General features: G+C 38.9%; 2 protein-coding genes across 2 annotated transcripts; one reads left to right on the top strand and one right to left on the bottom strand.

Moving 5' to 3' along the window:
- Positions 1–580: 580 nt before the first annotated feature.
- Positions 581–3,277, top strand: LOC143581215 (putative serine/threonine-protein kinase PBL10). The gene is made up of 6 exons (XM_077064038.1): positions 581–632; positions 1,335–1,663; positions 1,739–1,874; positions 2,347–2,489; positions 2,578–2,701; positions 2,776–3,277. The coding sequence occupies exons 1-6, from the start codon at positions 581–583 to the stop codon at positions 3,216–3,218; spliced, it is 1,227 nt and encodes a 408-aa protein (XP_076920153.1). The 3' UTR covers positions 3,219–3,277.
- An 18,610-nt stretch (positions 3,278–21,887) lies between these two features.
- On the bottom strand, positions 21,888–25,083 carry LOC143581208 (RHOMBOID-like protein 1). The gene is made up of 6 exons (XM_077064033.1): positions 24,953–25,083; positions 24,347–24,507; positions 24,105–24,268; positions 22,629–22,876; positions 22,437–22,554; positions 21,888–22,175 (listed from the first exon to the last, which is right to left on the bottom strand). Exons 1-6 carry the CDS (start codon positions 25,066–25,068, stop codon positions 22,050–22,052), a joined length of 933 nt encoding a protein of 310 aa, XP_076920148.1. The 5' UTR covers positions 25,069–25,083; the 3' UTR covers positions 21,888–22,049.
- Positions 25,084–27,423: the final 2,340 nt, after the last annotated feature.

The following is a 27,423-nucleotide window of genomic DNA, read 5'->3' as shown; positions in this document are numbered from 1 at the left end:
ATTAGCGTACATACATTTTAAAACTTATATACGTACGTGTGTTTTAAAAATATATCAAATTACTTGTATACGACTTGTCCTACAATACCTTACGGTTGAACTTGACCCATAGAGTACACCATTTTCCAAATTGTTTCAATGTGAATGAGTTAGCCACCAGCTGTACCATCACCATCACCATCACCATCACCATCACCATCACCATCACCATCACCGTCTATATATCTATACACTGCAAACCCACCATTAATATAACCTAGCTTCATCATAACTCTTAATTCTTAACCTCCACCCATATATCACCACCACATCCTTCTATTCTATTCTGTCTCCGAGGTACAGATTAATCATCCTCTTTTACCATTGAACCTCGTTGTGGGTTTCCGCAATTTCATCTCGTTTGCAACAACCAAAAAACATTGTTTTCCTCAAATTGTTACTTTGGAATCTTGATTTCAGTGCCGACTTTTCTTTCATGGAATGTAGGAACAAAGTTGTCCTCGTTTTTCGGGCCCAGATCTGCTTTTGGAATATGATTAAACAACTACTTTTGTGACATTCTTCGAATCATTTCAGTTCAATGGGTGTCTGTTTAAGTGCTAGAATCAAAGCCGAAAGCCCCTCTCACACAGGTACAATAACTTTAGATTATTATGTCTTTACTTTTCTACTGTTTTGCGAATCTTATTTATATTATTTGATATACCCATGAAAGAATTGGTCAATAAACACTGATTTAAGGCCTGAACAAACTGAATTTTTCAATTATTTCGGTTCGGTTTGGTTGTACGGCCCAACCAAACTGAAATTTTCGGTTATTTCGGTTACGGGTTGGGTCGGTTTTAAGTCCAACTGAAAATGAGAATTTTGGTTAATTTGGTTATGGTTACAGTTAGGTATGATTTTAAGTCCAACTGAAACTGAAATTTTTGGTTAATTCGGTTACAGTTCGGTTTTAAGCCCCCAACTGATACTGGAATTTTCGTTTAATTCGGTTCAGTTTTAAACCCCATCCAATGATCCAAAACTGAAAATTTTCAGTTAATTCAGTTACGGTATTAGGCCCAAGTAAAAATCGTTAATTTGGTAATGGTTACGGTTCGGTTTGATTTTTAGCTCAGCTGAAACTGAAATTTTTGGTTAATTCGATTATGGTTAGGTTTTTAACCCACTGAACGATTAACTCAGTTGCAGTGCGGTTCGGTTTTAAACCCAACTGAAACTGAAATTTTTGTTTATTTGTTACGGTTTAGTTATATCGGTTATATTTCATAAATGTTATTGTGTAAATTTTTCGTATCATGTTTAAGATATATTTTTGTTTTATTATTTAGGGGTGAGTTCGAGTTCAAGAAATGTAAGTTCAAATGGAACGGATAATGGCAATTCAAGTGGCAGCAAGGGCTCGTGGGTCCCACCAACTCCCCGAAGCGAAGGCGAAATTTTGCAATCTTCGGGTCTGAAGAGTTTCAGTTATTCAGATCTTCGAACGGCCACTAGAAATTTCAGGCCCGATAGCGTGTTGGGTGAAGGCGGGTTCGGGTCCGTTTTTAAAGGGTGGATCGATGAACAATCGTTCGCGGCTTCAAAACCGGGGGCCGGGGTCGTTGTTGCGGTTAAAAGACTTAATCCAGATGGGTTTCAAGGTCATAGGGAATGGCTGGTGAGGGTTTCGTTATCTATTATTGCATTTGTGTTGGTTTTTAGATTTATAATGAGTATTATTGTGTTGTTATAGGCGGAAGTGAACTATTTGGGTCAGTTTTCCCACTCGAATCTTGTGAAGTTGATTGGATATTGTTTGGAAGACGAGCACCGGCTTTTGGTTTACGAGTTCATGCCTCGTGGGAGCTTGGAGAATCACCTGTTTAGGAGTGAGTTCATATCTTCTAACCAAGTCCGGCTGCTTTAGTAGTAATGCAGTTCAATACTCGTTTAAGAAACTAGGTTTCATAATCCATTTAACGTGTAAACTGAACCGATCGAAATATTAACAAAAACCATTTTTTAATATATTCGTTTAATCTAACCGATTGACGATCTTAAATTTTTCTCTCATTGTTTTCATAAACAATTTAGTAATACATATAGGTAAGACAATCTGTCTTTTAAACCTATCATTCTACTGAACTGAACTTTCTAGTCGTGTAAAAAATCCGCAGAAACCGTCCAAACTGAACCATTTTGGACTCATCCGACCATCAACTTGGTTTGTTTGGTTTGTTTTCTCAAAAACTGTAATTACCGGTTCATCCCAGAAATCGTGTCAAAATTAGCCTAACTGGGCCGTGTACTTTGCTATATGAAAGAAAAAATTTGGTCTGATTGACAAGTTTTTGTCAATAGGAGGATCTTATTTTCAGCCTCTCTCTTGGACTCTTCGGTTAAAGGTTGCTCTTGGAGCTGCCAAAGGACTTGCCTTTCTTCATAGTGCCGAAACCAAAGTGATCTATCGAGATTTCAAGACGTCTAATGTTTTACTTGATTCGGTATATAATACTCCTTCGAGACTTGATGATTAAACGCTCTGTTCACATTTCTTTATCTCAAGAACGATCGATTGTTTTTATCATACAGGATTATAATGCAAAATTATCTGACTTCGGGTTGGCCAAAGATGGACCTACAGGCGATAAAAGCCATGTGTCAACTCGGGTCATGGGGACCTATGGCTATGCTGCCCCTGAATACTTAGCCACTGGTATGCTAACATGGTTCATTATTTTTGTTCACCATAGGTTACTTTATTTTACGTGCTATGTTTGGTCAATGTAGGTCAACTGACAGTAAAGTGTGACGTGTATAGCTTTGGTGTGGTCCTTCTTGAAATGTTGACGGGCCGGAGAGCGGTAGACAAAAACCGACCCAAGGGTGAACAAAGTTTAGTCGAATGGGCCAAACCGTATCTTCCCCACAAACGGAAGCTTTTTCGGGTTCTTGACAATCGTCTTGAGGGCCAGTACACTTTAGATGGGGCGCATGCTGCAGCTAACCTAGCCCTACGGTGTGTTTTAATGGATCCACGGTTCAGGCCGAGCATGGCGGATGTGGTCAAGGAACTTGAATTACTTCAGGATCCTAAGGGGGTTGCCCGAATGCGAAGACATTCAAACAACGTGGCACAAACGAGGCGGGCGGTTTCCCAAAAGAGTGCTGCCACCGGCGATGGTCGTTCGACCGCCTATCCGCGGCCTTCGGCTTCTGCGATATACAGTTAGTGAGTTGAAGAATCACATGAAAGAATAATAATGTTGGGGTATATGTCTAGATTGGTAGTGGTTTTGGACTTTTGGTCGAGTAATTGTATAGTTGTTTTGGATTAAAGTATTTTGAGACGAAAACATATTTCTTCATCATCATCATCATACTCAATATATCCCACCAATAGCAATGCTATGGTATGGTCTGAGGAGGGTAAGATGTAGACAGCCTTACCTCTATCCCATAGGGATGAGGCTGCTTCCGGTGAGACCCCCGGCTCGATAGTAGTTTTGCATCAAGCCTTGGACATAAGGCACATAGCACTCAATCATCGGGACACCGGCTGATCGGTGCATGTGCCCTTGTCTTTCGGCTATCAACGCCACCACATGATGCCTGATTAACCTTCCGCCACTTTTAACGTTATTTTCACGAGATTAGTAAAATAACGTCAAAATTAGTGCAATTTTACTTTTGCCCACCCGAGGGTTCACACATATATACATTATATGCGTGCACCGCAAGCAGGGCGTAGACGAAAACATATTTCTTGATCTAATTTGGGGTAGATTAATAGATATTGTGTGGAAAACATTTTTATCTCCTAAATGGTTTTTTATGTGAAAATTAACTAAACCGAACCGAATAAGTGCATACGAGTCAGGTTCATTTTTTATGGACAAATACTTATGTCAAATTGTTTTCAACAAAGTATTTTATTCTAAATAATCCGAACACGTTGGAAATATAAAGCATATCATATCCGGAGGAAGAATAAGAGCATATCATATCCGAAGGAAGAATAAGAAGAAAAGTCTTGAATTTCACGGTTTAACTTTTAAAAGTCAAATTTGATAATAATATAAAATTTGCTTGGAGAATACAATAATTTTCGTGGAATGAGGTGTGGCAAAGTGGTATACAGGAAAATGAAGGTGTATTTATAGTGAAACAAGGTCAAGGAAGTTGCAAAGCTAATTTGAGTTGGCCAAGAGTGTCTAAGTGTTCATAAAAGCATTGAATTGACATTAGACTTACGGGTGACAATTTTGACCCAAACCATTTCAAATGGGTCAATTTGGGTTATAGATTTTAATAAGATGGGTCCAAATGGGTCACTTAAAATTTCACCTTCTTATTTTCGGGTCAAAATGGGTCGACAAATATAAAGCAATGGGTCGATGTGGGTTAGTGTCTTAAGGAAAAGTGGCAAGCTCGGGTTGAAACGGGTTTTGGATTGAAACGAGTTCGGTTTAAGTTTCGAGCCGACACGAGTTTTCGCACTGGATGGGTTGGGTTTCGGTTTCCTTTGTTTCTTTTTGGTCGGTTTCAGAGCGCTGGACAGGTTGGGTTTCGGTTTCTTTTGTTTGTTTTTGGTTGGTTTCGGATTCGTTTTCGGCCTTTTGTTTCGTTGTGGTCGGATTTTTCAATTTCATTTCTATTCGGTTTTAGTTTTTAAGTTTCGTTTTGATTGATTTTTTCGGTTTCGATCACTTCGGTTTAGTTTTGGTTTATGTTTCATTTTCGTCGTCTTTCGATTTCAGTTCATTTCTCGGTTTTTTTTTTTGTAGAACGGGGGCAAAGGCGGAAACGTTTTAGTTTTTTTTACATTTTTCGTTTTTGATTTATATTTTGAGTTATTAATTTTTTATTAATAACAATAAATTTTTTTGAGGGGTTTTTATTAACAATAAAAAGTTTATATTAACAATAACCCCCCTCCCACCCACAAAAAAAATTCAAAAAAACTAATAAAAAAAATCATAACTCAAAATATAAATCAAAAACGAAAAATGTAAAAAAACTAAGACGTTTCCGCCTTTGCCCTTGTTCTACAAAAAAAAAAAAAAAAAAAACCCGATCCGAAACCCATTTAGACCCGTTCCAACCTTGACCCATTCTGACCCGGACCCGTTCTGACCCGAACCTTTTGACCCTAACCCGTTCCGACCCGAACCAAAACAACCCTTTTTTTAGTTGACCCGTTTCGACTCAACCCAACCCATTTGCTACCCCTTTAGACTTAATCATTTGAGTTGAAAAAGATCATTTCGAGTTAAAACATGTTTTACAAGAATAATATGAGTTAAAGGTCGTTTAAATGTGTTTGAATTGGTGTTGAAAGACATTAAAACTGAGTTTTGAACCAAAAACCCGTAAAAGATGGCTTGGTCGCGTATCGCGACGGGCCATAGAGAACTCCGTCGCGTAGCGCGACCAAGATGGGTCTAGGCGAGGTTCTAGCTTCGTCGAGCTCCATCACGCTACGTGACGCAACCAGAATCTCAGACTGTTGAGATATTGCACAATAGGTCCTTGCACTTTGTTTTTGATGCGACAATGGTTTGAAATACATGAAATTTAACTATTAAAAAATTACACAACACCCCAACAGCATAACAAGCACAAATACTCAATAAATACTCGAAAATACTTTACTTTATTAATGAATGAAAATCGGAAATACAAAACGAATCGGGTAAACGGATTCAAATAAAAATGCAAATTTTGATGAATGTTACGCATTCCCAATTTTTAGGAAATTTCGTCCCGAAATTAAGAGTTAACATCCGTAGCAAAAAGACGTGGGTACTTAGACTTCATTTGGTCATCACGTTTCCAAGTAAACTCTGCATTGCGCTTGGATTCTCAACTAACTTTAACCAAAGGGATCTGGATGCGCTTGGTTTCCTTATCCTTTTGATCCATTATCTCCACGAGTCTCTCAACGAAGTGCATTGTTTCATCAATACGCACTTCTTCGAGAAGGATATGAAGGTTTTTGTTGGCTAGATACTTCCGAAGGTTTGAGACATGAAACACGGGGTGAATGCCTTGAAGCTTTTATGGGAGCTCGAGCCGGTAGGCTACATGTTCGATTCGCTCGAGGATTTTGAATGGACCAACAAAACGAGGTGCTAATTTACCCTTCATATCGATACAGACTACTCCTTTGCAAGTTGAAACCTTGAAGAGAACAAGATCGCCGACTTTGAATTCCAAGGGTCTTCGTCGCTTATAGGCGTAAGCCTTTTAGCGACTCCTAGCGGCGAGAAGATTGTTACCAATTTGTGTGATTTTGTAGGGTGGTATCTTATACCATTTCAGGTTCGATGAGTTGGGTTTCTTCGACCTCGTTCCAACAAATAGGAGAGCTGCATTTGCGACCATAGAGTGCTTTAAATGGAGTCGTTTTGATACGTGAATGGTAACTGTTATTGTACGATAACTCAACCAATGAAAGATGAGATCCCAATACCACCAAAATCAAGCACACAAGTTCTTAGCATATCCTCAAAGGTTTGAATGGTTCGTTCAAACAGCCCATTCGTTTGAGTATGATAAACGGTGCTAAGATCTAGACGGGTTCCGAAAGCGGTTTGGAGAGATTTCCAAAAATGAGACACAAAACGACCATCACTGTCAGAAATAATACTCAAGGGTATACCATGGCGACAAACGATCTCATTGACATAAATTTGAGTGAGTTGTTTGGTCGGAAGCTTTTCCCGAATGGGAATGAAATGAGCTGATTTGGTGAATCGGTCGACGATTACTCAAATGTTATCATGTCACCTTTTAGTGGTTGGAAGCTTTGTGACGAAGTCCATTGTAATGTTCTTCCACTTCCAAACTGGAATGAAAAGTCGCACGAGCAAACAAGAGGGTTTTTATGCTCGACTTTTATCTTAGCACATGTTAGACATTTTTCGACATAGATGGCAATGTCTTTCTTCATGTCGGGCCACCAGAAAGTAGTTGGAAGGTCGAAATTCATTTTGCCCATACTATGGTAGATAAAATATTATGACTTGTGAGCTTCGTCCATTATAAATGTGCGAAGGTTGTCACGATCTGGGACCCATAAGCGATTAAGGAAATAGAGCAAACCGTCACGCTTGGTTTCGAGATGGGGTTCAGCACCACACGACATAACTTACATATTGCCTTCGGTGACGGAGATGTGTTGGGCCTTAAAGATACGAAGCTGGAGATTGGTTTGAATTACAACGCTTTGGAGGAGCATGCATTTAACATGGGATTTACAACTAAGGGCATTAGCTATTGCGTTTGCTTTACCGGAATGGTAACGTATTTCGCAGTCATAATCACTAAGGAGTTCGGCCCATCGTCGTTGCCTCATATTTAGATCTTTTTGGTTGAAGATATGTTGGAGACTCTTGTAATCGGTGAATACCACGGATCTTGTGCCATACAAATAGTGTCTCCAAATTTTCAGCGCAAATACAATAGCACCCAGCTCGAGGTTGTGTGTCATATAATTCTTTTCATGAACCTTAAGTTGTTGTGATGCATAGGCGATAACCTTGCCTCGTTGCATGAGAACGCAACCGAGACCTTGGTTGAAAGCATCACAATAGACAACAAAATCCCCGTTCCCTTCGGGCAGGTCTAGGATAGGAGTGTCGCAAAACATACGCTTCAAGGTTTGAAAAGCTTCTTCTTGCTTAGCTCTCCAATCATAAGGATTATCCTTATTAGTTAGTGTGACATCTGCCCCGATCCGACCCGACCCAGGTACCCGTTTCTCTGACCCGATCTCTCTTTTATTATTTAATATTTATACTTATATTTTACTTTTAATAATAATATATATTTTCCTTCCCGCCTCTTTCTCTCTCTTTCTTTCCGCCGTCCCGTCCCTCTTCCTTCTCTCTTTCCGCCTTCTTTTCCCTCTTGTCGCCGTCCCACCCTTACGCCTTGTTTCCCTCCTCTTTGCTTGTCCTTTGGTTCTTCCCGCCTAAGGATGTCTGCAGCTCCACGCGCCAGACTCCTTACATGGAAGCCTGCGTGAAGACATCTTGTTCCTGCGATGCGTGAAGAGAACTCTTCTCGCAGCGCGCTAAGAATGCATGTTCTTCCCGCAATGCGCTAAGAATGTATGTTCTTCCCGCGATGCGCTTAGAATTCTTGTTCTTCACGCAGCACGCTAAGGATTTGTGATTCTTCCCGCAGTGCGCTAAGGAATGTTGTGCCAGCCTTCGCGCTCGCGCACTCAGCCTTCCCGCGCTTAACCCTTGTATCTTCTGTTTAAATCTAGCCGTTTGCTTTTGTGTTGTCTTATCTTTTGAGCTGTTGACCTAATCTGCTTTATGTCTGAATAGTTACTTTCGGCGCAGCATGCGTACCAACCCCCATTGGTTGGTAGAAAAAGCGACTGACATTATCTTTTGAGATCTGCTTTTGCCAAGCTTTATCCAGTACCTTTATCTGAACCGCCCATGCCTGTTACTGTTCCCTGTCAGCTTTTATCTTGCCCCCTGCAGCTGCCATATCTTTTGATATCTTTTGCTTTTGGATTCTTATGCTTTTTGATATCTTTTGCTTTTTGAGATCTTTTCCCCTTTTCTAGGGATTATGTCTCCTAGGGTTTCTCTATAAATAATAGTATTATTTTTCCTAACACATCACACACAAAACACTTAATCTCTCCTGTTCTCTTGCTCCTTGCTCTCTCTGCCGTCTTCCTCTCTGCCTCCGTCTTCCTCCTTGTTCTTCCTGCTTTTCCGGTAATATATATTATAATTTACTTATTAATTATGCTAACTTATAATCAAGACTTAAAACAAATCATTAAACAATAATCTTATTTATAGGTTAACTTGTGCTTGTTTAAAGTTGGTTCTTGCTTTATCTACCACCGCATCGTTTATCATGTGAGTTATCTCGTATCTAATCCCTTTTTATTTTAAATGCTTTGGGGATGTTCATGTGTTCATACAAAACTTGAGTCTTAAACTTGTTTATGAACTTTAGTCGCGCAGTATCCCATGTGTTGAGGACGTTTACTTGGCTGTTTATTTGTATGTGTGTATCATTAACCGCTTTGTTCGGCCTACTCCGCAGTTCCGTTGGTACCATTAGTTGAACACGGGAGACCTATCGTTTACGGTTTTCTTTGTTTACACTTGCACAGATGTTTTCTCGTTTTTATGCTCAATTGGGAGCATGGATTGAACTATGATCTATGAACTATCTTAGGCTTGATCACAATCTGATTACACCCTTGTTAAACTCTAGACATACACGTGTTGCGCGCAGATTTACTGTGATTATCTATGATTATCTATTAAACTTGATTTCTCACCAACACGCAAGTGTTTGACGTTTATTTTAACACATGTTCAGGTTTGCAGTAGCTGTTTTGGAGCTTGTGGACACGTAGGACGTTTTTACTTTTGGACCTAGAATTAAAATGTATCAAGACAAGTTCATGTTGTTTGAATGTTATAATTTATAATATATTGATTTATGTTTGATTTATGTTCTTTATTTTCCCCGCTGCGCGTGCGCGATAAAATGTGTATTAATAAATATTGACACCAATAGTGTCACGAGTAATGAAACAATATGTGGCGCCCCGATGTATAATCCGCCTTTGGTCGGGGTGTTACAGATTGGTATCAGAGCTCGTTGACTTAGGATAGGTGGTTAGACGTAACGGCCTAGAATACCTAAGAGTCCCTTCTCGCGCATGAGAGAAATCTCATGTTTGCGCGCTTATTGTTAATTACTCGTTATTTATGAATATGCTCGCACTTGCGCAGTATATGATTTTATGTTTTATTTCGCGATGTTTCGATTTTTGTTGAATTTCGATTTTATTGATTTTTCTTACATATTCGTTTGTTGGGTTTGAAAATCCGAAAAGTCATGGTGATACATGAATAGTTGATTTTCAATTTCCATTTACGATTATGTTCTGAGGTTGGAGACTTGAAAAGTCATGGTGATACATGAATTGTCAACCTCCAATACTCATTTTCTTGTATGTTTTATATTGAAGATTGAAAAGTCATGGTGATACATGAATCGTCAATCTCCAATACTCGTTTACTAGTCATTTTAAATTGGGAATTCGGAAAGTCATGGTGATACATGAATTGCCGATTCTTGATTCGAATTTGTTACCTTTATTAAAGTCTGCATTTAGGATCATTTATTTTACTTTAACTTTTGATAGTATCTAACTCTGCGAAACCAAGCTTTATAAGATTAAAACTTTGCGCTAAAACCAAGATATTAACTAAAATTAAAATTTTTATAGAATGCCTCCGCTATCTCGCCGATTTCAGAGAAGAGAAGCCTCGCGCATGCGTAGACAGCAACGTTCCCAGGAAATGGCCGCCGCAATAGCCCAAGCTTTGAGCCAAAACAATGCTAATACCTCCAGTTATAACATTAAGTCCTTTAATGCGGGTAACCCTCCGAAGTTCACAGGTCTTGAAGGAGCCACCGTGATGCTCCAATGGCTTGAGAAGATTGAAAACACTTTCCTCCATACCCAATGCCCCTCAGAAAGACGAACCCTATATGCTTCCAGTGTCCTGGAATCCAGAGCGCTTACATGGTGGAATGGAGTAGCTCATGCGCGTGGCGCAGAGGCTGCTTCTAGCATGACATGGGAGGAATTCAAGGAAACTCTTACGCGAGAATTCTGCCCTCCCAACGAAGTTAAGCGCCTGGAGGAAGAATTCTGGAACTTGAAGCAATACAGCGGTGAAGCGCGCGAGTACGCGACGCGCTTCCACGAGCTAAGCTTACTGGTCCCTCACCTTGTTACCCCTTCCCGCCGAGCCATCGAGAAATTCCTTGGGGGTCTCCCCATGGAAATTCAAGATTCTGTATGGGCCAGAAACCCAGTAACCCTCTCTGACGCCATCGAATTGGCCGCTGTGCTCAGCGACAACCATGTCAGAGCAGGAACCCTGTTCCTGCGGGGAACTGAGAAGACCAAACCCACCAAGACTGTCCCTGAACCAACAGAAACCAAACCAGAACCCTCAAACCATAACCAGAAACGTAGGCGCAGACAAGCCTATGCGCTTACCAACCCGCCCATTGTCCAGCAACCCGCTTACCAACCTCCAGTTTACGCGCCTAACCCACTGTCAACCTACCCAGCACCTCCTGTAGTCCACAACTATGCCTTAACCAATCCAGCACTTCCTGCCCCGCCAACTAAGAAGCCTTACACAGGAAACCAACCCTTTTGCCCAACCTGTAGACTTCATCACCCCCCTCAAGTCCCGTGTCGACAATGTAACCGATGTGGCCGCGTAGGTCACTCCGTTGAGTACTGTAGAACCCCTCCCTCCAATCCGATTGCGCCAACACCACCAGCCTACCCGCAGAACCCACAGCCAACTTACCAAAACCCACGACCCAGATCGTGCTTTAACTGCGGTGATCCAAGTCATTTCCGGAACGCGTGCCCAAGGCTACAAGTTCAGATTACTCAAGCGAATCCGGTGAACCAAATTTCGAACCAAGTGACGCGTGGCCGAGCTTTTAACATAACCGCGCACCAAGCGCAAGCGAATAATGACGTAGTTAATGGTACATTTTTGCTTAACGGATTTTATGCATCTATGCTTTTTGATACTGGCGCCGATAGAAGTTTTATCTCTCGCGCCTTTGAGCGGAAGCTTGCGCGACCGCGCGATAACTTAAAAGAAGATTTTTCAGTTGAATTGGCTAATGGCGAAACTGTTTTAATAAACTCGGTAATTAAAGATTGCACGCTTAACCTTAACGAAAACGATTTTCTGATCGACCTCATCCCTATGCCTCTTGGAAGCTTTGATGTTATCATTGGTATGGACTGGCTCTCGAAGAATCGCGCCGAAGTTATTTGCGCCAAGAAGTTGATTCGCATTCCTCGAGAAAATGGTGATCTTCACATCTACGGCGAAAAACCCTCCAGTGGTCTTAAGCTTATGTCTTGCGCCGAAGCCCAAAGACTCATGCGGAAGAAGTGTGTTGCATTTCTAGCCCATGTGGTTAAACCCGATGAAGGAAAGAAGCTTCGCGATATCCCTGTTGTGCGTGATTTTCCTGAAGTTTTTCCTGATGATCTTCCTGGTATCCCTCCCGCTCGTGAAGTCGAGTTTCGTGTTGATCTTGTCCCTGGTGCTTCCCCCGTTGCTAAATCTCCTTACCGTCTTGCACCCGCTGAGATGCAAGAATTGGCCAGCCAACTCCAAGAGTTGACTGCTAAAGGATTCATTCGCCCTAGCTCTTCGCCCTGGGGTGCTCCGGTGTTGTTCGTTAAAAAGAAAGATGGATCGTTTCGCATGTGTATTGATTACCGCGAGTTGAACAAACTCACCATTAAAAACCGGTATCCCTTACCGCGTATTGACGACCTCTTTGATCAACTCCAAGGTGCCTCCTGTTTCTCGAAGATCGATCTCCGTTCTGGTTATCATCAGTTGCGTATCCGCGATGAAGATGTTCCGAAGACTGCTTTTCGAACTCGTTATGGCCATTTTGAATTCTTGGTCATGTCCTTCGGTCTAACCAACGCACCCGCCGTTTTCATGGATCTTATGAATCGGGTGTGTAGGCCTTTCTTGGATAAATTCGTGATCGTGTTTATCGATGATGTTCTGGTGTATTCTAAGACCAAGGCCGAGCATGAGCAACATCTCCGATTGGTATTGCAGAAGCTTCAAACCGAGCAACTCTATGCTAAGCTTTCCAAGTGTGAATTTTGGTCTGATGAAGTACAGTTTCTTGGTCATGTTGTAAACAAGATGGGTATTCATGTCGACCCATCCAAGATTGAAGCAATCAAGAACTGGATTACGCCATCCTCTCCTTCTGAGATCCGTTCCTTTCTGGGCTTAGCTGGTTATTACCGGCGTTTCATTTCGAACTTCTCAAAGATCGCTTTGCCTTTAACAGCTCTTACGCACAAAGGTAAACCATATATTTGGGGCTCGAAGCAAGAAGAAGCCTTTCTAACGCTCAAGCGTTTGTTGTGTGAAGCTCCTGTTCTTGCGCTACCTGAGGGTAATGATGATTTTGTCGTGTATTGCGATGCATCCAACCAAGGTCTCGGTTGTGTTCTTATGCAACGAGGCAAGGTTATCGCTTACGCATCAAGGCAACTTAAGGTTCATGAAAAGAATTATACAACTCACGACCTCGAGCTTGGTGCAGTTGTTTTTGCCTTGAAGATCTGGAGACACTACCTTTATGGTACTAAGTGTATCCTCTACACTGACCATAAAAGCCTTCAGCATATCTTTGATCAAAAGGAACTTAACATGAGGCAACGCCGATGGAACGAACTCATCAGCGATTACGATTGTGAGATCCGGTATCATCCTGGTAAGGCTAATGTGGTAGCCGACGCGCTCAGCCGAAAACCCTGCCAACTTAACTGTATCTTGCCGCGCACCCAGCTTCACTTCGCGCCGATTCAAAGCAACCTTGAATCGCGTATTCGTGACGCGCAGCGCGCATCCATCAGTAATGGTAACCTTCGCGCCGAGTTAGCGTGTGGCGCGGAAGCACATTTTGTGCCTAATCTGAGTGGAATTCTCTGCTATCTCAATCGCATCTGGATCCCTTGTGATGAGGATCTTCGCGCTGATATCCTGAGTGAAGCGCACAAATCTCGGTATTCTATTCATCCCGGCGCTGATAAGATGTACAAGGATTTGCGCATAACTTATTGGTGGCCCGGTATGAAAAAGGATATTGCTGTGTTCGTAGCTAAGTGCCTGACTTGTTCTAAAGTTAAAGCTGAACACCAACGCCCATCTGGTTTGCTCGAACAACCAGAAATTCCTACGTGGAAATGGGAAGGTATAGCGATGGACTTTATTACCAAGTTACCTTTGACAGCAAGCAAACATGATAGCATTTGGGTAATAGTGGATCGATTGACTAAATCTGTTCACTTTCTGCCCATTCGTGAAAACTACCGTGTTGAGCATCTCGCGCAGCTTTATGTCAAGGAAATCGTCTGCCGCCATGGTACTCCTTTGAGCATCATATCCGATCGCGATGGCCGTTTTATATCTCGCTTTTGGAAATCTCTCCAATCTGCGCTAGGAACTCGCTTGGACATGAGTACGGCATATCATCCTCAGACTGACGGTCAGTCTGAGCGAACTATTCAAACTCTTGAGGATATGCTCCGATCTTGTGTTCTTGATTTTGGAGGTAATTGGGATTCACACCTGCCTTTGATCGAGTTTTCTTATAACAACAGCTATCATTCCAGTATCGGTATGGCCCCATTTGAAGCACTTTACGGTCGTAAATGCCGCTCCCCGATTTGTTGGAGCGAAGTGGGTGAAACTCAAATCACAGGACCCGAACTTGTTCAAGAGACAACCGATAAAATCGCCAAGATCCGTGATCATTTGCTGACTGCCAGAAGCCGACAGAAGAATTACGCAGATCGTAGGCGAAAGCCTCTCGAATTTCAAGTTGGTGATCTTGTTCTCCTCAAAGTGTCGCCTTGGAAAGGTGTTGTCCGCTTTGGGAAGAAGGGTAAGCTTGCTCCTCGTTATGTTGGTCCATTCAAGATTCTCGCGCGTGTGGGAAAAGTTGCCTACAGACTTGACCTGCCGCTCGCGCTCAGTAATGTGCATCCAACGCTCCATGTTTCCAATCTCAAGAAGTGTTTAGCTGACGAGAACCTTCACATTCCACTTGATGAAGTTCAAGTTGATGAATCCATGCATTTCATTGAGAAGCCTGTTGAGATTATGGATCGCGAGGTTAAGCAAACCAAGCGCAGTCGTATCCCTATCGTGAAAGTTCGCTGGGAGTCCAAGCGCGGAGCCGAGTTTACATGGGAAAGGGAAGATCAAATGAAGATCAAGTACCCGCACCTGTTCTCTGCGCAACCTACTTCGAGATAAATTTCGGGACGAAATTTCTTAAAGTAGGGGAGACTGTGACATCTGCCCCGATCCGACCCGACCCAGGTACCCGTTTCTCTGACCCGATCTCTCTTTTATTATTTAATATTTATACTTATATTTTACTTTTAATAATAATATATATTTTCCTTCCCGCCTCTTTCTCTCTCTTTCTTTCCGCCGTCCCGTCCCTCTTCCTTCTCTCTTTCCGCCTTCTTTTCCCTCTTGTCGCCGTCCCACCCTTACGCCTTGTTTCCCTCCTCTTTGCTTGTCCTTTGGTTCTTCCCGCCTAAGGATGTCTGCAGCTCCACGCGCCAGACTCCTTACATGGAAGCCTGCGTGAAGACATCTTGTTCCTGCGATGCGTGAAGAGAACTCTTCTCGCAGCGCGCTAAGAATGCATGTTCTTCCCGCAATGCGCTAAGAATGTATGTTCTTCCCGCGATGCGCTTAGAATTCTTGTTCTTCACGCAGCACGCTAAGGATTTGTGATTCTTCCCGCAGTGCGCTAAGGAATGTTGTGCCAGCCTTCGCGCTCGCGCACTCAGCCTTCCCGCGCTTAACCCTTGTATCTTCTGTTTAAATCTAGCCGTTTGCTTTTGTGTTGTATTATCTTTTGAGCTGTTGACCTAATCTGCTTTATGTCTGAATAGTTACTTTCGGCGCAGCATGCGTACCAACCCCCATTGGTTGGTAGAAAAAGCGACTGACATTATCTTTTGAGATCTGCTTTTGCCAAGCTTTATCCAGTACCTTTATCTGAACCGCCCATGCCTGTTACTGTTCCCTGTCAGCTTTTATCTTGCCCCCTGCAGCTGCCATATCTTTTGATATCTTTTGCTTTTGGATTCTTATGCTTTTTGATATCTTTTGCTTTTTGAGATCTTTTCCCCTTTTCTAGGGATTATGTCTCCTAGGGTTTCTCTATAAATAATAGTATTATTTTTCCTAACACATCACACACAAAACACTTAATCTCTCCTGTTCTCTTGCTCCTTGCTCTCTCTGCCGTCTTCCTCTCTGCCTCCGTCTTCCTCCTTGTTCTTCCTGCTTTTCCGGTAATATATATTATAATTTACTTATTAATTATGCTAACTTATAATCAAGACTTAAAACAAATCATTAAACAATAATCTTATTTATAGGTTAACTTGTGCTTGTTTAAAGTTGGTTCTTGCTTTATCTACCACCGCATCGTTTATCATGTGAGTTATCTCGTATCTAATCCCTTTTTATTTTAAATGCTTTGGGGATGTTCATGTGTTCATACAAAACTTGAGTCTTAAACTTGTTTATGAACTTTAGTCGCGCAGTATCCCATGTGTTGAGGACGTTTACTTGGCTGTTTATTTGTATGTGTGTATCATTAACCGCTTTGTTCGGCCTACTCCGCAGTTCCGTTGGTACCATTAGTTGAACACGGGAGACCTATCGTTTACGGTTTTCTTTGTTTACACTTGCACAGATGTTTTCTCGTTTTTATGCTCAATTGGGAGCATGGATTGAACTATGATCTATGAACTATCTTAGGCTTGATCACAATCTGATTACACCCTTGTTAAACTCTAGACATACACGTGTTGCGCGCAGATTTACTGTGATTATCTATGATTATCTATTAAACTTGATTTCTCACCAACACGCAAGTGTTTGACGTTTATTTTAACACATGTTCAGGTTTGCAGTAGCTGTTTTGGAGCTTGTGGACACGTAGGACGTTTTTACTTTTGGACCTAGAATTAAAATGTATCAAGACAAGTTCATGTTGTTTGAATGTTATAATTTATAATATATTGATTTATGTTTGATTTATGTTCTTTATTTTCCCCGCTGCGCGTGCGCGATAAAATGTGTATTAATAAATATTGACACCAATAGTGTCACGAGTAATGAAACAATATGTGGCGCCCCGATGTATAATCCGCCTTTGGTCGGGGTGTTACAGTTAGAGCGGGGTAAGAGGCAAAGCGATATTGGAAAAGTTTAGGATGAAATGACATTAATAACCAGCAAGACCAAGGAAGGATCGAACTTCTATGGGTGACGTCGGGGGTTTTTAGTTTTTAACAGCTTCGATCTTAACAAGGTCGACATGAATGCCTTTTTCATTAACGATGTGACAAAAGAATTGTACTTTGTTTAACCAAAATTCGCATTTTGAAAACTTGGCGTAGAGCTCTTCTTTTCTCAACTGATCAAGGATAGCATGCAAATACTTCTCATTCTCAACTTTGGATCTCGAGTAGATGAGACTGCCATCGATGAACACGATGACAAATTTATCAAGATAAGGCTTGCATACGCAATTCATGAGGTCCATGAATATTGCAGGTGCATTGGTCATGCCGAAAGGCATAGCCATAAATTCGTAATGACCGTAGTGAGTTCAAAAAGCGGTTTTAGGTATATATTTAAGAATTTTAAAATCTAATTATGTAATTGTTGTTTTCTTTCAAATATAAAGAGAAGTCCATTATCTATATATAGTAAAACTGAAAGTTGGCGCCGCAGAATGTTACTAGACTTAAGATATTTATTTTAGATATTTTCAAACGAAAGCTATATTAAAACTTTGGCCGGGTGGCAATTCTCTTGCACTTGTCAAATGGTTATGCGCAGGTTCGATTCTAGCCTATGGTTCTGCTTTGTTTTATTTTTTTCAGTTTCAAATTTGTGGTTTTGAAGCTAGATTCATATTCAATATATTGGTGGTCCCAAGCGTATTGGTGATTTGGTTCTAAGACTAGATTCATATCAACAGTCCATTTTTTTTTTGTTTTATTGGTTAATTTTTTTTATTTTTGTTTTTTTTTCTAGACTCATAACGAGCGCTTTGTTTTTTGTTTGACTGAATTTGTGTCGACTCACCGCCCTAACGTTCAAGTTTGACAATGCTCGGGTTTTACCAACTCACCGCGCAACGTCCAGTACTGACAACGCTCGGGTTTACCCACACCCGGGTTTTACCTAACTTTTTTTATAGTTTCGGTATGATCACAAATGTAAATGAAATTGACAAAATTCATGTCGACCCACCGCCGGAATGCTCGGATTTCACCAGCGCCTCGGTTTTACCGACTCACCGCCAGAACGCCCTACGAGCCGACTCGCCGTTGCAACGATCGGGGTTTACCAACGCCCAGATTTACCGACCGAATAAAATTACTTTAAATATGTTAACAAATAAAATTATAATATGTTATACGTGTGTCGTGGAGTCCCTGACTCAGCGTCTGGGACCGACCAACGTCATCTCATTGGCAACCGACGTCACTCCATTGGCTCACCTCAATTTTAATTTTAATTTTTTGTTTTAATTTCGTGTTGACTCGCTGCTGTCTTCCGGGACCAACCGACGCCACCCCATTGGCCTACCTCAGTCTTTGTTTTTATTTTTTTGTTTCCATTTTGTTTTAGTTCCAACACCATAATAAGCGTAGCTACTATTGACTGAATTCACGTTGATTCGCCACTGCAACACCCCGATTTTAACGACCGATTTTACCGTGCAACGCACGGGGAAATCACTAGTTTTCATTAAATAGCAACTAATGTATTTTCGAAATTCAATTCTATATTCATTTTTTACATATTCTCTCCCCCAAATGTTATTTTTATATAATAATCTATAAGATGCACATAAAGATCGAAGAAATTTAGGTATTAACTAGATTTTATCCCTCGTATTACGGGGGTTGTTTTACATTATTCGTTTTTAATATTTATATATGTATATTTGGATTTTATTTTTATTTATTGTAAGAAAGTTAATAATTAATATACTTGAGATTATGATGAAATGGTTTCACAAATAAATGATATGTTATAATCCGGTTTAAAAGCTATCTGGGTTTGGTGATACCCACTACCCGTTTATTTTCTTTATTATAAAATTGTTTCTTAATTATAAATAATATCTTTTTTTAAAATAAAATAGGATATTGATTTTTAGTATATTCCTATTTTATAGGATTTTCATATCAAATATTTGATGAGATTATTTTTTAATATAATGAGATGTTATAACCCGTTTAAGAGCTATCTGGGTTTGGTGAGACCTTTACCCGTGAATTCGGGTCAAATGCGTGAGAAGCCTTCATTTACAAATAAATATTATTTTTTGGATTTTAATTTTCTTTGTTGTAAGAAAGTGAATAATATACTTAGGGTCTGATGATAAAATGGTTTCATAAATAAATGATATGTTATAACCCGTTTAAAAGCTATCTGGATTTGGTGACCCATGACCCGCTTATGTTTTTTACTATAAAATTTTTTATTAATTATAAATAACATCTTTTTCTTTTTAAATTGGATATTAAATTTTAGTATATTCCTATTTTGTAGGATTTTCATATTAAATAATTGGTAAAATTAATTTTTAATTTAATGAGATGTTATAACCAGTTTAAGAGCTATCTGGTTTTGGTAAGACCCATACCCATGAATTTGAGTTAAATCAATGAGAGACCTCCATTTAAAAATCAAGAAATCTGGTAGCTACCATAAAAGGGGGGAGCGACAAATTGGATTTTTGGGTTTTCGTTTATATATATTATAGATATATATATTGCATCTCATGTAATTCTAAGCCGGTTAATGACATATGAATGGGATATGAATAAAAAATGTTTACAAAAGGGGTTTTGTGGGTGCGGGGTTGGTTGTGATTTGTGAATAATTGGGCTAATTTTGAAAGTGGCCTTGCCCCACTCTCCACCGGCACTTACCATGCAACTATGACTTTTGGTTTATAACTTTGTGCTCTCTCTTTTTAAAACTTTGTTCTAATTATAAATCACACCGGCTTATGTCCCATTTCATTTTATAATCTGCCTGACCTCTTAATAATTGTATGGCTTTTGGTTACGACATTAATTGAAATGTTTGGTGTCTAATGCCAAGCTTAACTTTGTGACATTTTCATATATAACAATGAGAGGCAACAATATAAAGCACGACGAAGCAAACCAACCGTTCAAAATAGAATGTTTAAAATTGATCTAATGTATACAGATAACACGCCTACGTTGCAAGACCTAGGGATGTTTCTAAAGCTCTATTAAGATCCATGTTGAAGCCATGGCTCAATAATTTTCGGTAAGCACGCACCAAAATACATATTATCTTGTCGAGTTGTGAATAGTTAGATAACAAATCAATATCAAGAACTTTGAAGAACCTCCACTAGATGCATCACTAAAATCAAAAGGTTAACACCCAAATACACAAGTTGTTGAGAAGTCGAAGGGCACCAAAGGACATCTTTGTTCTACAAAAAGACTTCATTAAAGTACCATATTATCTGCATTCATGAACCATAAGCTTTCATTCATTCAAAGAGTAAATTCCTAATATATTTCTATCCTAAATTTAATCATTTAAATGATTTAAAAGTAGATTTCTTCGCATGAACTGATTTTGATAGGCAGCTCTGGCACTCCGACATGTGGTAGCATTGATTCTGATTTCCGGTGAAATATTGGGGCTTTGGGTTGCAATATGGTAGGTCGATTTTTAAGGAATCAAAATTTTCAAATTTTAATTCATGTTAATCTTTGGTATTGAATTGCTTATTGGTTATTAACTTATTATGTTAATAATTGTTAAATGGTTGGGCTGGAGTAATGAGCTTAAAATAGTTATTGGGTAGTTGGGTTTATAAGAATTAATGGAGTAATGGGCTTAATTTTTTAAACAATTATTGGGTTTATATGAATTTTTTTTAAATATCTGTTAATTAGTTTATAATATTTTTATATATGTGAAATTAAAATCTTAAATAATTTTGACACAGTTTTGGAAGTGATCAATGGCTCAAGAAACTTATGATTAATCAAAGGACGATAAATTGAATCAAAGTTCCAAGAGCCATGTTCTTTTTCAATAAACTTAAACAAAACTCCTAAAATTAAACAATTATAACCTTGTTTATACTACACGAAAAGATAAACATGGAAAGTAGATACATAAAAATAATAAAAGATGTTAAAAATCTAAATTCAAATAAGGAGATATTATTTATCACATTTTCTCTCAGGGTCTTGTCAAAGTTTCTTAAGAATCTGTGTAAAAATTCCATGGGACAACGTTAAAATTTCATCGGAGTGTTTTGTATTAAATTGCTTACACTAAAAAAAACTTCATGACTTAGATGATGGCAAACCTCCTATAAATGTGGAATTTTTATAATCCAAGAATGATGGCCTTGTCTCATGACTCTCATCCAAGGGAGGGAGAAATGCCTTAATTATTCAACATTCCCATGTGCAATTGGACACAACCCAACAACACAGTCTTGCTTCAATGTGAAGGTAGAGTAGATTTAATTTTAAACCAACAATGAAGATGGGTATAGGCCCACCTAGAGAAAACTGTTGACAGGCGTTTGATTCAACTCTCACAGATGATAAAAGAAATTCGCCATTAAAAAAATAAATTACATAATTCTACATTTGCTATTGATTTGAATAAGAATACAGTTCAAATTACATCATCCAAAATATAGCATTAAAACATACTTTTTTAAGAGAGAAAGGAAATATTGTTAACGATACCAATAAAGTAAAGAAAATGTAGGCGATTTTAACTAAACCATTTAAAATGACTTATTTATTTGCCGATGAGATTAGGCTAGGAATGCTTCAAAACAATACATGGTTCAACAACAAAAATTTGCCGCGGTGATATCATGAGATTCATTTTCGTTCTATGGTTGATTGATCTGTTACAATTGTAATCTCTAAACAGATTAACTACGACTGAGTTGATATGTGATAGGACTATGCAGATAACTCGTGGCTCGAAACTCATCCAAAATTAGCTCGATCATATGATATTTTTAGTTGCGCCAAGCTGACTTGTATAAATTTCGAATTGAGTTCAGACCGAGGGGGGCTCACTAGAATATGAAACTTGTCTAAAGAAACCCAAACTAAAAGCCAACACAATATGTACACATACGAAAAACCCCACCCCACTTTAAAAGCCCAAACCTCAGTCAAACTTAAACCGAAGGCAGCTCAAACAGCCATAACAAGTTCATGAAATAATTAAAATCTTAGTTGCATTAATCATTTTACATGTAATTCTATTATGCATACAATTTACCTACAGAAACTAAAACAAATTTTTTCTTCTAAAACTACAATCGATACGTATTTAGATGCAAAGCAATGAACAAAGTTTTTGTGTCGTCTCAACATCACCACCCTTGGGTAACATATACAACTTCGACTTTCCATTGTTCAAGCATGTCAAGTTTAGTTGATCACCTGTCTTTATCGACTGTAAAAACCCACAACAATAAACAAGCGGCCAAGTGTTGCACCACATATTTTTAAACGCTAACATACTTTACATTTATTACCATTTATAGCAACATAGTTAAGACTTTCATTTAGAATATCAACTTGCTTTTTTCAATATTTTTAGCAAACTACAAATGGTAATACAACGAATGTAAAGTATGCTATTATGAAGCGAGTCAAGGCAAAATAGGTCGTTATTTCGTGCAATTTCCCTGACTAAATTGTCGAAAAATCTTACATTACATTGCGGATCGCAGCTCCATAGAGGGGTAGGCACGCAACTTAGATAATGACACCACGAACAATAATCGTTTCCATCAATCTTCCGAAAAAGGAGCATGAAGCCTGCTGTAAATCTGCAAATGCACAAAACCTAACTCAGCATCTCGTGTGCATAACGCAAAGAATGAAATATTCGGTTAAGACTTACATCACAAATAGAGCTATAACCGAGAGGACGATTAGTACATATTGGTATATCTTGAACTGTGGTTTCATAGGGTGCCCATAGTAACCAGGAGGAACAATCCAATCGAGTTGTGGTCTAGCCAAAAGGATAAACCCGAGGAAAAACCCTGTGATGAATCCTCCTATATGCGCAAAATTGTCTACGTGTGGCAAGATCCCGACCAATAGGTTCATGCAAATCATGAGTACGAGCATTACCAATGCCACAACCTGCACATATGCGATTAATCCTAAAATGAATCATGTCCGTGTGCTAGTTAATTGACATTCAATCCAGAGGAAAACATTTCAAGTCATGCATGTTAAAAAGGTCTAAAATCGAATGCGTATAATCATTCAATAATATTGTAAAAACATAATTTTTGTAGCCAAAATTAGAAAAAGTACTTTGTATAAATGTTAACAAAAAGATTTCAAATCAACCAACCCCTAGTCAAGCCGGCTCAATAGCCATTATAAACAAGTTAAGGCTTTAGGCCTTTTAAAATTATGTAAATGCATATTTAATGTATTTTAGGTTTTCTTTGGAGTACAAACTAAAACACAACGTTAATACAGTGGTAACATTCTGCTGTCTCTTGGGGGGCGGCGTGATCAAATCTCACAATTCCAACTTTATTTTTCCATGTTTTTACGTCGTCTTTATTTTTCCATGTTTTTACGTCGTCTTATGAAAATGAATGCTGAAAGTATGAACCATCTTTTTTTTTTAATAAAAAAGACCTACGAATTTTCTTTTGTTTTAGGTCTCGCGGCGTGATCGAATCTCACAATTCCAACTTTATTTTTCCATGTTTTTACGTCGTCTTTATTTTTCCATGTTTTTACGTCGTCTTATGAAAATGAATGCTGAAAGTAGGAACCATCTTTTTTTTTTTTTAATAAAAAGGACCTACGAATTTTCTTTTGTTTTAGGTCTCGCGGCGTGATCGAATCTCACAATTCCAACTTTATTTTTCCATGTTTTTACGTCGTCTTTATTTTTCCATGTTTTTACGTCGTCTTATGAAAATGAATGCTGAAAGTATGAACCATCTTTTTTTTTTAATAAAAAAGACCTACGAATTTTCTTTTGTTTTAGGTCTCTAAAATGGTTATTCAACCAGACCAGGGGCTCGTGAGACAGCGATAACAAGTTAAAACTTTAGGCCCACACTTAATTAAGGCCTCCCAAGTCCAAAAAATGTTATAGATATATTATAATGAGTAAAGTAAACTCAAAGTAAATGTATTGATGCTGCGGTAGGCTTGGTTGTTACTGAAGTACCGGTTATGAGTTCAAAAATTTTAATAAGCAATTTTTTTTTCTTCAACAATTGTCATGAAAAGGCCCCCAAAATCTTGTTTCGATTTAGGCCTCCACATTCGTTGAGCCGGCCCTGAGGCTGACCGATCTATTTTTTCCATTCCAGCTCTACTTGATCAAACCAATGCATACCTTATTGGCGTAAATACCCCAATTGGTAAGTAATTCGGAAAGCATCGCGCCAAGCAACCCGAACAGGGCTCCAGACGCACCAACAGATATCGTTTTCCGGACAAACAATGACGACAACAAACTACCACCCACTCCGGACACTATATAAAGAAATCCGATTCTTGCTGCACCAAAACAATTCAAATGAAAACTTAATTAATCCGCGATTGTATAAAGATTCCGATGTAAAAATGTTCTGTTACCGAATCCAAACTCTTGCTCTAGGCGAATCCCAACACTAAGAAGACTTAACATATTCGTGAAAATATGGAACAAGCCAGCATGCAACCACATACAGGTGAAGATCCGCCAACGTTGTCCTTGAATCACCTTATTCGCGTCCAAAGCTCCCATTTCTAGCAGCCTAAAACAAAATCTTGCGTTAAAAGTTTATAATTTCATACGGTGACGAAACCGCAACTTTTAATCGGAGTCATCATATTCATGAGGTACTATCTTCTATTGGTTACATGGGTCTAGCTCATATTTTTTTAAGAAAAACTTTAGATTTTATATAGTAAAAAAAACAAACAAAATCTTCTAAGCCCCGGCTATAGGGTCTAACTCGTGTTTTTTTTTTTTTTAAGAAAACTTAGATAATATATATAAAAATCAAACAAAACAAATTTGTTGTTCCTCGGTTACAGGGTCCGACTCATGGTTTTATTTTTTAAAAAAGAATACTTATATTTTATATATATAAATCAAACAAATTCTGATCAAGGTTTAGCGGACCCTCTTGACCCCTTGGTTTTGCCGCTAATTATATGCAAGAATCAAGTATTTAAGATAACCGATTGAGAGCATACGTGGATGTTGAAGGGCCGAGAAGGGGGTTTTCGTGGATGTTTTCAAATGCGAACCGATGAAGGCTTTGGACCCCAATGCAACTGCGCGAATGTGCGGGGCAGTTGTTGATATACATGGAGAGTATGAACAATACGACGTTGATGACGAATATGGAAGGAACTAGCCAGGGGAGCCATTCCTCGGGGGGGCTTTGATCGGGTGGTTGAGATGATGATGGTGCGGGGGTGGTGTGGACATTGATTTCAATCTCCGGTGAATCCTTCCGCACCATGACATGCATGCAATTAGTCGATGGTTTCTAAGATTAATTGGGTGCAGGTGGTTTAATGTTCATTTGTTGAAAACGTTTCATGTGATTGTGATTGTGATCAATGGGTGGCGGGGAAATTCTGGTGGGTGTCTTGTGAAATTTGTTGTCGTCAAATGGATTCTGTTCATTTGATTCTTGAAAATTTTAAGTGGTTATTTGATTCTATCTAAATTTAAATGGTTGGATTCCTTAGTTTTAGTGTTATGTGGAGGAACTTAAAAAGATATTGTATTGAATCCGAACACAATTTATATATTTGTTCGCAATATAAAATTTAAGGATTTTTATATATTTCCTCTTATTAGAGCATTCTCAACCCTTTTCTTAAAAATATGTGTGACGGTTTGCAAATTATATGGTATGATTATTGGTAGTTCTGAGTAGAGGAGAGAGAAAATGTTATATGAGAAGGTTAAATTTGAGGTTTCACTGTTATAACGTATAATTTTTTAATATTTTTTAAAAGTGGTTGTGAGTGAAGAAAAGAGAAAAGATAATGATACATGTATAAAAATTATTATTTAATTAAACAACAGATAAAAAAAACAGTAATTTTTAGTGTAATTATATGATATATATGGATATAGGGTAGGGAATGAGCTGGGAATGCTCTTAAAAAACACAGTTATATATATCCTAACCAAAAAAATTAATTAAAAATTTCCCCAATTCAAATCAAAGTACCTTTTTACCCTTACCCTTGCTTAAAATACCCTTACCCACGTCCATCTTCTCCAAGCCACTTCCAAGTTCCAGCAAACTCGATTATTCGGCGAGTTTCCGACCACTACATCACCGTAGCAAACCACCACCCCCATCACGCTTCTCCTCTTTCTCTACGACCTCTCTTCCTCAACCGTCTCTCTCCAACTAACCCCATTGGTGACTACCGATTCCCCAGCCCAGAAGCTCTCAAACCGGTAAAACAAGATCAGCCACGTATATATCTAACACCGTAGTTTTGGATCTGAAAAACGTGGATTTTGGTGGTGGTCGTCGGAGACGGGGTTGAGCAAGCAAGTAAAAGATGGTGGTGGATTGTGTGAAGTGGTGGGTTGCATGTTGTAGTTTGGCTAGAGAGAGAGAGAGAGATCAGAACTTCTACGTAGAAGATGACTATATATAAGGAAGATGGTGCAACAAACATTCATGTTTATATATACTTTGTATATTTTTATTTTATTTTTTTAGATTAAGGGTATAATAGTCAACTAATAAAATAATTTTAGTGGATTGGGTAAATATGTAATATATATGTTTAAAGGAGAGGGAATATGTAATTGTTTTTTTAAGTTGGGGAAATATGTAATTAAGACACTTAGCAAGGGAAAATATGTAAATCCCCCTATAATTTATAGGCTTAATTTATAGGGTTGAGACCTTGAGTTATTCTACATAGGCTAACAAAAATAAGAAATGTGAGAAACCATAAATAATTGACATGTGTAAGGTGGGGACCAAAAGAAAAAAGGCCTATAAGCAATAATATATATTTTCTCTCTTCACATTCAAGTCATATGTCAATTCCTCTGTCATTTTAAAACGTCTATAACTTTTTCTTATTATATTTTTTTATTAATCACCATGATAACAAGCATTTTTTTATATTTAACTGGATATTTTAACCGGCGCGTTGGGCTGGGACACTTGGCAAAACTCCAACATTGAAACCCGACGTTGGTTGAACCTAACCGCTACGACAATGAGTCGACACGAATTCATTCAGTAAAGGCTGCGTTCATTACGATATAGACACTTTGGCAAACCCAAAAAATTAATTCGTCAAGTTAACATATAAGAAAACAAAATATTTAAGATGATGCTTATTTGGTTGGCAAACCCGAGCAGTGTAAAACCCAAGCGTTGTCGGTCCTGAGCATTGAGGCGGTGACTTGACATGAATTCGGCCGGTTTTGATTACGTGTGTTCCGGTACTGGAACTAAAAAACGAAAAAAATATAAAAATTGAGGTAGACCAATGACCGAATTTTTTTTTGGGGGGGATGTCGGTCGGTAAACTTGCGCATCGGTAAAACGAAGTGTTGCCGGTCTTGGGCTTTAAATAAGGCCTCGAGTATGCGCGAACTCTGTCGATTTCTTTCAATTGTTATGGTACTGGAACTATAACAAAAAAAATGACGTTTGGTCGGTTTCCATTAC

The sequence above is a fragment of the Bidens hawaiensis genome, unplaced genomic scaffold (assembly GCF_021521415.1).
Source record: "Bidens hawaiensis isolate Kalapana, Puna unplaced genomic scaffold, B.hawaiensis_p1.1 tig00030831_1, whole genome shotgun sequence".
NCBI classification, from domain to species: domain Eukaryota; kingdom Viridiplantae; phylum Streptophyta; class Magnoliopsida; order Asterales; family Asteraceae; genus Bidens; species Bidens hawaiensis.
This window is presented reverse-complemented; position numbering and strand designations above follow the sequence as displayed.